Here is a 14,318-nt window from a genome sequence, read left to right as displayed (position 1 = left end):
TTTATATTAACATACAGTATAATGAACCTATAATTCTAGTATTAACTTTCTTATGTTTATAATTACAGATCACTATCTTAATGCATTCTTAATCTAAATTACTATACATGTAGCAGTGTGTAGACCTCTACAATCAACCTGATACCCAAAATAAACCATTTTAGACAAATCTAAATCAATTATGGGCAGTTAAACAACCCCCCCTTCAGGCTCTGATTCTCCTGGTGTCTCTTCATTGGTTCTTCTTCAGATAGCTTCATATTTCAAACTGGATGGCCCATGATAATGTCTCACCTGGGCCATCCCCACCTTTACCACCCATTATGTCTTGTCCATTTGTCAACCAGCATACCAGCAACATGAAAGAAGTTTGGAACGGATCTCCCTCCATGCTCACTCTACGTGGAGTCCTGTCACACTCCTGAGAGAAAAGACACGAGAGAAAAACCAGTTGATAGCTTCGATTGGATGCTGTACACCGGTTGCTGGCTCAGGTCTCTCGGTAGAAGTGGTGCGGACAGGGCCGTGTTGAACGCCTTTGTCGCTCTTCTTCAGCCGGTTAGAGGGGGTTTTGAGGTTCACACCGTTCTCGGCTGAATTATCCTCGAGAGAGGACAGATCAGAACAACAGTTTAGTTGAGTTCATTTCTGATTCAGGAAATCCAGACAAGCATTGACTATATTACAAATTATTACTTTTACCAATTATTCTTAATACAAATCTCTAAACACATGTCAAAGAGAATAACAACACATTCTGCTGAAACAATTTTTTCAAATTGGCTTATACTCCCCATCACACTGTCAACTTCATCGCAGAGCCACAGGATCAGGAAGTTAGATCTCTAACCCATCATGAGAAATCCCAACAATCCAGCAGACCCAATCTAGTGAGATTTGTATCGAAACAAAACAGAACATAGAACACAACAATACACTCCTTCATATATCACTCCTACATATCACTCAAGGTGTGTAAACTTCAATCCAAAACCTCAGGGGACTGGTAATTCCCCCATTTTTACACATGACTCACAATGTGAGCCATGTGTTAAAAAAACAAATCGAATAAGAATCACTACCCATAATTACTCCATAAAGAAAAACGTACCCATACAATCATAGGAAAATAGCCTTAAGACAGCCTACCCTTAGTCAAAGGCAACGCCCTCTCCTTCTTCCCGTTGGTTCAAATCACAAATATGGCTGTGAACTATGAACTCTTCATCATAATTATCAGTATTACAAATTACCTTCAAATCATCATCTAAATGGCTTTCCAGTGATGGTGATCAAACCTCACTGGAAAGTCAGGACAGAGGTCATACAAACCCTTCAAAGAAGTGTCTTACTATATTTGACTAATTAATGAAATAGTTGATACATTTCGTATCTCAGGTTTACAGTAAGTTTCCAGTACATTTCTATTCTAAATAATTCACGTGTTTAATTAAAACTCAGAAAAAAGACTTCCGAAAATTGTGTGTGTGTGTGCACCTTTAAGATACCTCGGCACTAACTGATATTCATAACCAGTATGTTGTGTGTGCATGCTGGTGAGTGTGTGTGTGGTAAACCATATGGCAAAAACAAACAAAAATTGCCAGACCTTATTTAATTTGGTAGATTTATACTTATACAACTGCCGGATTTCACTAACCGCTCTCCTAAGACCATAGCCTCAGGAAACATTTCAAAGAGAGAGAAAATGACTACCCCCGTTCTCCTGGAAAAGAAAGTGTCAACTTCTCAGTGTACCCATAACCTCTTTCTGGTCATCTAATCACTGCAAACTGTTGCATTAATTTTGTAAAAATATAAACCTGTTGTTTAACAAATCTAGAACCTTCAAAAAGTTGGCGCTGTCTCAGCGCAATAGTCAAAACTAATTGCAATCCACTTTAATGACTAGACACTGTTCGGAAACAGATTAGCGTTTTAAATGACATTACCTTCCTGCTCAAATTCACTGGTGTTAAACTATGGAATTGAGTAATGATAACAAAAATGTTGTCAAAGCATATCTCCCATTTAACTTAGTCATATCTCTACACCAAACTAACCCACTGCGTCCCTTACAGCCTGATATAGCCCAGCGAGCATCACTCGCTTTCACCAGCGGACTAAAACAGGGCATTAGTAGTCTATCCAAAACAACACCAATAACTAATAACATATTTCCATTCACATTATTAGAAGGCACTGTTTTCATTTCAGTCTACCCCAAAAATATGACTCTATATTTTCAATACCAACCTCTGCTTCACACTAATTAAACATCTATTATTTTAAGATGAACCTGTAATGCACCAAATGTATGAAATACATCAGCCAATTCTCAAGCATATATTCAGTACATATCCATAGTTGAATTACAATCAGAAGCCCAGATTTTAGTCAATACCGTAGACCCAATGCTATTGATGTAACAAAGTGAATCCCGCAAATAACCTAATTACAATGGTTTGTAGACTTATCATGTGGCACATAACGACACAATTTCTAGAAAATAGCCTTAAAGTTCCTCCAAGTGTTTCTCCACAGAGATTTTCACATGCGCAAAAGGAATAGATTAGCAGTCAACAAGTTAAATCGACCTCCATTGATGTAAAACCAGATCATGCGCCTTTTAATAAAAGCGGATTATGTTTTCTCATGCAACATATTTCAATTACTTTACTACATGACATTAGCTCCGCAATGACAATTTGTTTGATGAAAAATCTTGTAATTTCTCCACGATAAGCCACTGGAGTTTAATATAAAAAATGTCCATATGTGTTGATTCAAGAATGAAGTATAATGTTTTGGTTCCACTGAGGTAAGGGAAACTCAGTCCCTGAAATGACACAAAAATAACCAAGTCAGTCAGCAAAGAGTCAATTTTGTATTTCATTTAAACAAAATGGTCATACACTAAAATGTAAAAAGATAACTTGAAGTACAGTACCTTTATTGCACACAATTATACATGTGACAAGTAAAATAACTTTTATCTGATACCCTCGCTTTGATCAAATGATATTTAGAATGCCTTGGAAAAGGTTCAACAAAACATTACACACAGCTTCACCACTTCAGGTCAAGTAAACCTGAATTAAGGCACTATCATTTCCTCATTATAAAACACCAGCATTAAACAACAGGACAAGGTTGTCACTCTTCATCAGTAAAGCATTTTTACAGACACCATCACACCAACCATCACCATATCATCTACTCTGCCTCATCATACTCATTCTTTCCTCAGTTCACCTCATCCACTTCACTACTACATCCTAAACCAACAGAATTAACTACAAACTAACTAGTACTATATTACATATCACTATACTCTATACATGGACTGTGTGCATTTTCTGCTGGTGTATCCTGAGGTAGCTCCTCTCTGAGAACCTCTTCCCGCAGTGTGTACAGGAGAACCTCTTCTCACACTGGGGGCAGCTGTAGGATTTCTCCCCTGTGTGGACCCTCTGGTGCCTCTTCAGGTGGTGCTGGTGGGAGAACCTCTTCTCACACAGGTGGCAGCCAAACGATTTCTCCCCCGTGTGCATCCTCTGATGGCTCTCCATCTGTTTGCGGAAACTGAAGACTTTCCAACAGAATGAACATGGGAAGCACAACTCTTTGCCACCAGATCTGCTGATAGCATCACTACTACTGTCATTTGTCAATGGGCTTGTGTAGCCATTTAGTGTTGAGGCACTGGCATTGTCTGAGGTCTGGTTTAACATTAGGAGAGTGTGAGGAGGATGAAGGCCAGGGAGTGTCTGTGTTGTCTCAGGGTCCATGTTCCAGTTGATAGATCCTATAGAAGGCAGGCTGAAGGCAGCACCTGTTAGGGGGTTAACCTGAGGCTCCATCAGTCTCTCTGAATCACAACTATAGGAGCAGGACGGAGCATCGCTAGCCGAGTCTGTGTTTGTTCTCTCCCACCCCATACTGACACCTCCCCGTCCCTGCAGACCAAATCTAAACCTTATCCTGGTCTCAGCCAGTCTGTTGTCATGGAGACTAAGTTTGGTTGAGGATGCTGTCCCACCCACTGACCTCCACTATGTCGCTTTTGGTCCCAGCCTGCTCGGTGATGTCATCCGCTGGGCTCTTGACTGCACCAGTCTGGGAATCCAATATGGCCGCCAAGTCTCCTCTGTTAACCTCCAGCCAGCCACCTACAGGCAAATGTTACAATCCAGACTTAACAAACATGACAACAGAACAAAAATCATAGACATGGATTTTGTGTGTGTTATTTGCCTGGTGATATCTATGACTGTCATGTTGATATACATAGTATTGTTTATTTTTGAATTTCATACAAATTGTATTGATATTGTTTTTGAAATAAAGTACTCATAAGGTTTCATATGTGTTTAATAAAAGCATTTGTCAGGTGCATCACTATTCCCATAGAAGATCTATTACTGTATGTAGGCTATATGTACACTGCTCCAAAAAATAAAGGGAACACTAAAATAACACATCCTAGATCTGAATGAATGAAATAATCTTATTAAATACTTTGTTCTTTACATAGTTGAATGTGCTGACAACAAAATCACACAAAAATAATCAATGGAAATCCAATTTAGCAACCCATGGAGGTCTGGATTTGGAGTCACACTCAAAATTAAAGTGGAAAACCACACTACAGGTTGATCCAACTTTGATGTAATGTCCTTAAAACAAGTCAAAATGGGGCTCAGTAGTGTGTGTGGCCTCCACGTGCATGTATGACCTCCCTACAACGCCTGGGCATGCTCCTGATGAGGTGGTGGATGGTCTCCTGAGGGATCTCCTCCCAGACCTGGACTAAAGCATCCGCCAACTCCTAGACAGTCTGTGGTGCAACGTGGCGTTGGTGGATGGAGCGAGACATGATGTCCCAGATGTGCTCAATTGGATTCAGGTCTGGGGAACAGGCGGGCCAGTCCATAGCATCAATGCCTTCCTCTTGCAGGAACTGCTGACACACTCCAGCCACATGAGGTCTAGCATTGTCTTGCATTAGGAGGAACCCAGGGCCAACCGCACCAGCATATGGTCTCACAAGGGGTCTGAGGATCTCATCTCGATACCTAATGGCAGTCAGGCTACCTCTGGCGAGCACATGGAGGGCTGTGCGGCCCCCCAAAGAAATGTCACCTCACACCATGACTGACCCACCGCCAAACCGGTCATGCTGGAGGATGTTGCAGGCAGCAGAACGTTCTCCACGGCTTCTCCAGACTGTCACGTCTGTCACATGTGCTCAGTGTGAACCTGCTTTCATCTGTGAAGAGCACAGGGCGCCAGTGGCGAATTTGCCAATCTTGGTGTTCTCTGGCAAATGCCAAACGTCCTGCACGGTGTTGGGCTGTAAGCACAACCCCCACCTGTGGATGTCGGGCCCTCATACCACCCTCATGGAGTCTGTTTCTGACCGTTTGAGCAGAGACATGCACATTTGTGGCCTGCTGGAGGTCATTTTGCAGGCCTCTGGTAGTGCTCCTCCTTGCACAAAGGCGGAGGTAGCGGTCCTGCTGCTGGGTTGTTGCCCTCCTACGGCCTCCTCCACGTCTCCTGATGTACTGGCCTGTCTCCTGGCAGCGCCTCCATGCTCTGGACACTACGCTGACAGACACAGCAAACCTTCTTGCCACAGCTCGCATTGATGTGCCATCCTGGATGAGCTGCACTACCTAAGCCACTTGTGTGGGTTGTAGACTCTGTCTCATGCTACCACTAGAGTGAAAGCACCGCCAGCATTCAAAAGTGACCAAAACATCAGCCAGGAAGCATAGGAACTGAGAAGTGGTCTGTGGTCCCCACCTGCAGAACCACTCCTTTATTGGGGGTGTCTTGCTAATTGCCTATAATTTCCACCTGTTGTCTATTCCATTTGCACAACAGCATGTGAAATGTATTGTCAATCAGTGTTGCTTCCTAAGTGGACAGTTTGATTTCACAGAAGTGTGATTGACTTGGAGTTACATTCTGTTGTTTAAGTGTTCCCTTTATTTTTTTGAGCAGTATATTTCTCCCTTACCTTGCTCCCCCATCTTTAGTCCACTGAACAGATCAATGCTCTCTGGTCCGTCTTCTATTGTCTCCTCTTTGACCAGCAGCAGATCAGGCTTCCCATCCTCCATGTCTACTGACTGTAAGAGATACAGAGTGAGATGATATTGGATCAAGAAATCTGATATGAGCACCCTGCTACGGAGCATCTTCTGATTGGGCAATGAGGGATTGCTATGAGTACTATGCTAACATGTTAGTTGATCGGATTACCTGACACTTAAATGGTTGGATAATTCAAATGCAGGGTCCCACACTTAAAACAAAATGAATCAACATCCGGGCCCGTATCCACAAAGCTTCAGAGTAAGAGTGCTGATCGTTCCATTTAATCATATTAATTATGACCTAAAAGGCTAAACTGATCCTAGATCAGCACTCCTACTCTGAGAGGCTTTGTGGATACGGGTCCTGACCTAATACCATTCAGACAGTAGTTCACAGTGGGCTCACCTCAGTGAGACTGTGTGTGGTCCTGTGCTGCTCAGCTGGTTCCTCTGTGGGTTCAGGAGGAGGTGTAGTCTGGTTGTCCTCCATGACCATGGTCCCCTCAGTGTTCCCCAGACCCTCATCACACCCCTCATCCTTCACCAGCAGCACCTCTGGAACCTCCTCCTGGAAGATACAGATTACAGACATAAACTTCCTCAGGTACGTACACAGACACACACACACACAGATAATAAAACACACTTTTAACATGGAGTGTTTACCCATCCCCACTGTTTGTATGTATTAAGGATCCCCATTAGCTGCTGCCAAGGCAGGACCTACACTTCCAGGGGTTCAGCACAATTAAGGCAGTTTTGAAAACAATTTTGAAAACATTACAATACATTTCACAACACATTAAGTGTGTGCCCTCAGGCCACTACTCTACTACCACATATCTACAACACAAAATACATGTTATCATGTTTGTGTGTGTGCATGTGTCTACGTTTAGGTCTTATACTGTAATTACAGAATGACTTCATTGTTGTTAAGCCCATCATGGTGGACACACAGTAAATATGGTGTGGGTGAATAGTCAGCTATGATAAGTCATCAGACAAATCTGACTAAACTATTTTGACTTGTACAGTAGGTGTTTGCTTGTGTGTTTTTTATTAAAAAAATTATTTCACCTTTATTTAACCAGGTAGGCTAGTTGAGAACAAGTTCTCATTTGCAACTGCGACCTGGCCAAGATAATGCGTAGCAATTCGACACATACAACAACACAGAGTTACACATGGAATAAACAAAACATACAGTCAATAATACAGTAGAACAAAAGAAAACAAAAAGTCTATATACAGTGAGTGCAAATGAGGTAAGTTAAGGCAATAAATAGGCCATGGTGGCGAAGTAATTACAATATAGCAATTAAACACTGGTATGGTAGATGTGCAGAAGATGAATGTGCAAGTAGAGATACTGGGGTGCAAAGGAGTAAGATAAATAAATAAATACAGTATGGGGATGAGGTAGGTAGATAGATGGGCTGTTTACAGATGGGCTATGTACAGGTGCAGTGATCTGTGAGCTGCTCTGACAGCTGGTGCTTAAAGCTAGTGAGGGAGATATGAGTCTCCAGCTTCAGAGATTTTTGCAGTTCGTTCCAGTCATTGGCAGCAGAGAACTGGAAGGAAAGGCAGCCAAAGGAGGAATTGGCTTTGGGGGTGACCAGTGAGATATACCTGCTGGCGCGCGTGTTACAAGTGGGTGCTGCTATGGTGACCAGTGAGCTGAGATAAGGCGGGGCTTTACCTAGCAGAGACTTGTAGATGACCTGTAGCCAGTGGGTTTGGCATCGAGTATGAAGCGAGGGCCAACCAACGAGAGCGTACAGGTCGCAATGGTGGGTAGCGTATGGGGCTTTGGTGACAAAACGGATGGCACTGTGATAGACTGCATCCAGTTTGTTGAGTAGAGTGTTGGAGACTATTTTATAGATGACATCACCGAAGTCGAGGATCGGTAGGATGGTCAGTTTTATGAGGGTGTGTTTGGCAGCATGAGTGAAGGATGCTTTGTTGCGATATAGGAAGCTGATTCTAGATTTAATTTTGGATTGGAGATGCTTAATGTGAGTCTGGAAGGAGAGTTTACAGTCTAACCAGACACCTGGGTATTTGTAGTTGTCCACGTATTCTAAGTCGAGCCGTCCAGAGTAGTGATGCTGGACGGGCGAGCAGGTGCGGGCAGTGATCGATTGAATAGCATGCATTTCGTTTTTTGTGTGTGGTTATGTGTAGGTATATTTAGTAAGTAGTCTGGTTATAATGTGCTGTTGGGGGTATGTAGAATAGGGTGAAATCAGGGGCCGTATCCACAAAGCCTCTCAGAGGAGTGCTGATGTAGGATCAGTTTTGCCTTTCAAATCATAATGAATAAGACCTTGTAGACAGGTCGGGGGCCTGATCCTCGATCAGCACTTCTTTGTTGGGCCGGTATCCACAATAGCCTCTCAGAGTAGAAAATTGGTCATAACTGCTGAGAATAGATACATTTTACTCCTACTCTAATGGGTAAAAATAAAAGCGATGCATGAAGCAACTTTAGTCATACGGGGGTAATGCAAATAGTCTGGGTAGCCATTTGATTAGCTGTTTAGGAGGCTTATGGCTTGGGGGTAGAAGCTGTTGAGAAGCCTTTTGGACCTAGACTTGGTGCCTTAGTAACGCGTGCGGCAGCAGAGAGAACAGTCTATGACTAGGGTGGCTGGAGTCTTTGACAGTTTTTAGGGCCTTCCTCTGACACCGCCTGGTATAGAGGTCCTGGATGGAAGGAAGTTTGGCACCAGTGATGTACTGGGCCGTACACACTACCATCTGTAACGCCTTGCGGTCGGAGGCCGAGCAGTTGCCATACCAGGTAGTGATGCAACCAGTCAGGATGCTCTCGATGGTGCAGCTGTAGAACTTTTTGAGGATCTGAGGACCAATGCCAAATCTTTTCAGTCTCCTGAGAGGGAGTAGGTTTTGTTGTGCCCTCTTCACGACTGTCATGGTGTGCTTGGACCATGTTAGTTTGTTGGTGATGTGGTCACCAAAGAACTTGAAGCTCTCAACCTGCTCCACTACAGCCCTGTCGATGAGAATGGGGGCGTTCTCGGTCCTCCTTTTCCTGTAGTCCACAATCTCCTTTGTCTTGATGACGTTGAGAGAGAGGTTGTTGTCCTAGCACCACACGGCCAGGTCTCTGACCTCCTCTCTATAGGCTGTCTCATCGTTGTCGGTGATCAGGCCTACCATTGTTGTGTCATCAGCAAACTTAATAATGGTGTTGGAGTCATGCCTGGCCATGCAGTCATGAGTGAAGAGGGAGTACAGGAGGGGACTGAGCACGCACCCCTGAGGGGCCCCCATGTTGAAGATCAGTGTGGCGGACTACCTACCCTTACCAACTGGGGTCCGGCAGTCAGGAAGTCCAGGATCCAGTTACAGAGGAGGTTTGGGGCGGCAGGTAGCCTAGTAATTAAAGCATTGGACTAGTACCGAAAGGTTGCAAGATCGAATCCCTGAGCTGACAAGATAAAAATCTGTCGTTCTGCCCCTGAACAAGGCAGTTAACCACTGTTCCTAGGCCATCATTGAAAATAAGAATTTGCTCTTAATTGACTTGCCTAGTTAAATAAATAAAGGTGTTTAGTCCCAGGGTCCTTTTGTGTGTTCCTTTTGTCCAGGTCTGAAAGGGCAGTGTGGAGTGCAATAGAGATTGCATCATCATTACCACCTGGTGGTAAGGGTTATCATAAACCTACTCTAAGCTGGGAATTATTATAAAAAAATATTTCAACAGGTTTTAAGAGGACGCCTAGGACCTTTTCTGAGATGCATTGTGGATACAGGCCCAGATGTGATGTATACTAAAGAGAATCTCAATGAAAGTCTTAGAATGAAAAGTCCCATTTTGTGTTTATTAAACATAAACAAGTTTTAAATACACCATCTGAAAACCACATACATGTCTCAACAAAAAATCTTAATGAACTTGATAAACTGCATTCATTTTCTCATTAAACATGTCTTGGGGGGTAAAAAAATAAAGTAGTTTAATAGAAGTAATGAAACAGGCATTTGTGAACATCATATATCCTACACAGTACAAACACAATATGTAACAGACTTTTTAGGCTTATACAGTGTGCAAAACATTAGGAACACTTTCCTGCTTTGTCCATGACATAGACTGACCAGGTGAATCCAGGTGAAAGCTATTATCCCTTATTCATGTCACTTGTTAAATTTACTTCAATCAGTGTAGATAAAGGGGAGGAGACAGGTTAAAGAAGGATTTGTAAGCCTTGAGGCAATTGATTCAGGGATTGTGTATGTGTGCCATTCAGAGAGTGAATGGGCAAGACAAAAGTGCCTTTGAAAGGGATATGGTAGTTAGTTTGAGTGTGTCAATAACTGCAACGCTGCTGAGCTTTTCACACTCAACAGTTTCCTGTGTGTATCAAGAATGGTCCACCACCAAAAGAACATCCAGCCAACTTAACACAACTATGGTAAGCATTGGAGTCAACATGGGCCAGCATCCCTGTGGAACGCTTTCGACACCTTGTAGAGTTCATGCCCTGACAAATTGAGACTGTTCTGAGGACAAAAGGGGTGCAACTCAATATTAAGAAGGTGTTCCTAATGTTTTGTGCACTCAGTGTATATCATATCACACAATGTCTGGATGCAATATTCAACACTGAAATCTGTCACTCTCGTTATTCCAAATGCATCTGTGGGTCTTTTCTGCTGAAAACAATGAAAATGTGTCTTTAATGCAGGGTTTGATCTAAATGTCAGAAGCTATCACGTGGAATGGTTACTTTCTATGTTATAGAGTGGAATGTTTTTTCTGCTGGTGTAGCCTGAGGTAGCTCCTCTCTGAGAACCTCTTCTCACACTGGGGGCAGCTATAGGGTTTCTCCCCTGTGTGGACCCTATGGTGCCTCTTTAGGTCACCAGCCTGGGCAAAGCGCATATGACACTGGGTACAGCTGTACGGTTTCTCCCCTGTGTGGACCCTCTGGTGTCTCTTCAGGTGGCCAGCCTGGGCGAAGCGCATGTGACACTGGGTACAGCTGAATGGTTTCTCCCCTGTGTGGACCCTCTGGTGCCTCTCCACCTTCTGGGAGCAACTGAAGCCTTTGTTACAGAACATGCAGAGGAACAGTTTCTCTTTACTATATCCTGATGTGGCTCCCCCTCCCTGAACCTGGGTTCTATCCCTGTTGTTTGAGTTCAATTCCTGATCAAAAAGGACATGGCCGTGTGAATCGGAAGGCCCCATCGACATGGACACTCTGTCGCAATGCCTGAGCGAGTGTAAAGGAGATTGGGTCGCAACATTTGTATTTGATTCTAAGCTTTCCCTGTAATCTAAGAAATCTCTGCCCTGTGAGAGTCCGTCTCCTAGGTGACTATCTGCATTCCATGTGGGAGGAATGTCGCCCTCCACTTTCACAGCCACTTCATCTACGACCAGACCGCCCCCTTTCTCATCCAAGCACCCTTCAGAGTATACACTACTACTGTACTGGTTCCAGTCCCCTCTAGGCAGATCAGTCTGTGTCTCTAAACCCAAGGGCATGTTGTCACGGTCCATCTCTGTAGTGTAAGAACAAGACGGATCATTGCCAGTCTCTAATGCGTCACCTGAGTCCTGATGGGAATGAGCCGTCTTCGGGCTTGGGTTACCGTAAAGTAAATACTCTGAGCCGAGAGCAGGAGGACAGCCCAGTGGTCCCAGCCCCAGTCTCTCTGGGTCTGATCTTGTGTGTAAAAGCCTTGGTGTTACAGTTAAAGTCTTGGTGTCTGTCTCTGACTTGAGGATGGCGTTCAGCGTTCCACTGACCTCCGTGATGCTGCGTCTGGTCCTGGGCTGCACTAGGGAGGTGGTGGGATCCTCCGTAGCTACAGGGGCCGCTCCTGCCGCTTCAGTCTGGATGTCTCTACTGTGTCTTGGGTCCTCTTCTCCTTCAGTCCTCTCCTGCTTGACCCCAGGACCTGCAGCCTCTGTATCTGCAGACTGACACAAGAAGAGGGGAGGTTATTATCGGTACATTAGTTGAATTGGATAACAATGTCGTGGGGAAGTCTCACAAGCTCCCATATGGCAAATACATTAAGATGAACACGTAAGCTAATGAATAGCCTTTTTGAAATAAACTCGTCATATTTGATATACTGTAATTTTTATGTAACACTATTAAACTAACCTCTATCACAATAACGTACTGGGTTGAGGTTCCACTCCCGTCGTCAACAGTGATTGGTTGGTCATCTCTCCATGTATTGTGTTCCGCTGGCTTCACAAAGCTTCTGTGGCCTCCATTGAGATGTCCTTCACCTGAGAGAGTGATTGGAGGAAAAGGAGGTGGTTAAGTTAGGTACTGTCAATGCTCAACACTATATTGTACCCTATTGACACTGTCTAGAATTGGCAAGGATGTAAGGTAACACTTCTCATAACTTCTTGACATACTATTTATTGATAAATGTCAATCATGAAGACAGTCGTGAAGAGGGCACGACAAAACATATTCCCTCTCAGGAGACTGAAAAGATTTGGCATGGGTCCTCAGATCCTAAAAAGGTTTCACAGCTGCACCATCGAGAGCATCCTGACGGGTTGCATCACTGCCTGGTATGGCAACTGCTCGGCCTCCGACTGCAAGGCACTACGGAGGGTAGTGCGTACGGCCCAGTACATCACCGGGGCCAAGCTTCCTGCCATCCAGGACCTCTATACCAGGCGGTGTCAGAGGAAGGCCCTAAAAATTGTCAAAGACTCCAGCCACCCTAGTCATAGACTGTTCTCTCTGCTACCGCATGGCAAGTGGTACCGGAGCGCCAAGTCTAGGTCCAAGAGGCTCCTAAATAGCTTCTACCCCCAAGCCATAAGACTCCTGAATAGCTAATTAAATGGCTACCCAGACTATTTGCATTGCACCCCCATGGATTCGAACCAGCGACTTTTTGGTTACTGGTCCAACACTCTTAACTGCTAATCTACCTACAGCCCCAATCCAGAATCTGGTTGGAATATGATATTGTGTCTTTGCGGAAGATGGCTAAGTAATCATGGGGAATTATTGCATACTATCCACAAACTGACCAAGACCCAATTCTGGGTAACACATCTGGGCCCGGTTTCCCGATAGCAATGGAACTTCGGCTTCAGAGTGTTTTAAGATACATCTTTCCTACAACGGCCTAAGATGTAGCATGTTTCCCAAAACACCAAGCAGAGAGAACTTTCGCTTAAAGCCAAATTATGCTTGATCCACAGGCTCCGTACATAGGGTGTGACGCAATTGCGGAGCATTCGGAGCCTTGTGGAGGCCAAATCCAGCTCTGTACAAAGATGCCATGTGCCTCTCATATTGTGTAATAATGCGGAGGGCTCCGTATAGCTCCACACTGACATGATTGGTTGACGGTAGGTGGGGGTGGTAAATCCTCAATAAACACAAACTCACTTTCTTGACAACAAACATGGAGAACTTTAACGAAAGGCTATCAGAAGAAGTTCACAAAAAAACTAAAACATATTTATGATACCTCGAGTACGGATTTCAAAAAACACAGAAATGTGTTTGAACTCCTGGAAAGAGATCGGGAAGGTAAGGGGGATAACCCGGGTAAAGAGGTCAATGGAATGCAGACCGTAGGGGATAGAAGGAAGCTGGATGAACACACATTCAACAAATCTGATCTAACAAAGTGGATATTTGTCAAATCCATCACGATTAATATATTGTAACAGGCCCACAATGTGCTTACGCAAATCCAATTTGGATACGTTTGGCTGTTTTCGCTGCATAACATTTAGAAGTTGTCCCTTGTCAGGTTTAGAAGAAGTGACTGCTAAATGCTAACTCCCATTCGTATAAACTGGTAGCACAGCTAGCATGCAGACATTGGTGGTGGTAGTCAAAGTAGTTTTAACTGTAATGCAGTTGATTGATGACAATGACATGAACATATACTGTGCTTGACATCCATGTAAGCATTATACTCTGATTTCTACCTCAACATAGTGTGAAAAACACATACAAACAATAGCCTAAATACAGTGGTGTGTATTCATGGATGCCAAGGGAAGCCAGGCTTCCCCATATATTTGATCAATAAAAATGATAAAATAATGTCTCTTTCATCTCTGTCCAAATGTTCCGTTTATTTGCAAGTGGCTGAATCTCACCGGAGAAATCATCCGAGCGAGGGAAACAGCGCCCCTCTGTCTCAGTATGTGTAGCCCATGTATCT

At 43.8% G+C, this 14,318-nt stretch overlaps 1 protein-coding gene across 3 annotated transcripts in view; it reads right to left on the bottom strand.

The window, feature by feature from the left end:
- The window catches only part of LOC106609873 (zinc finger protein 34), a 70,181-nt gene that overhangs the window by 53,042 nt on the left and 2,821 nt on the right, over positions 1-14,318 (bottom strand). Inside the window, exons 2-4 of one of the 3 annotated variants that reach the window (XM_045723166.1) lie at positions 12,266-12,396; positions 11,902-12,075; positions 6,514-6,675 (exon numbers count right to left, since the gene is read on the bottom strand). The exons of the other annotated variants lie outside the window; for them this stretch is intronic. Of the exons in view, the coding sequence (XP_045579122.1) occupies positions 6,514-6,675; positions 11,902-12,075; positions 12,266-12,396 (467 nt within the window). The remainder of the gene's footprint in view (positions 1-6,513; positions 6,676-11,901; positions 12,076-12,265; positions 12,397-14,318) is intronic. 3 annotated transcript variants of the gene reach the window in all.

The sequence above is a fragment of the Salmo salar genome, chromosome ssa08, assembly GCF_905237065.1.
Source record: "Salmo salar chromosome ssa08, Ssal_v3.1, whole genome shotgun sequence".
Lineage (NCBI taxonomy): Eukaryota > Metazoa > Chordata > Actinopteri > Salmoniformes > Salmonidae > Salmo > Salmo salar.
Note: the sequence above shows the minus strand (reverse complement) of the source record. Positions and strands in the feature narration are given on the sequence as shown.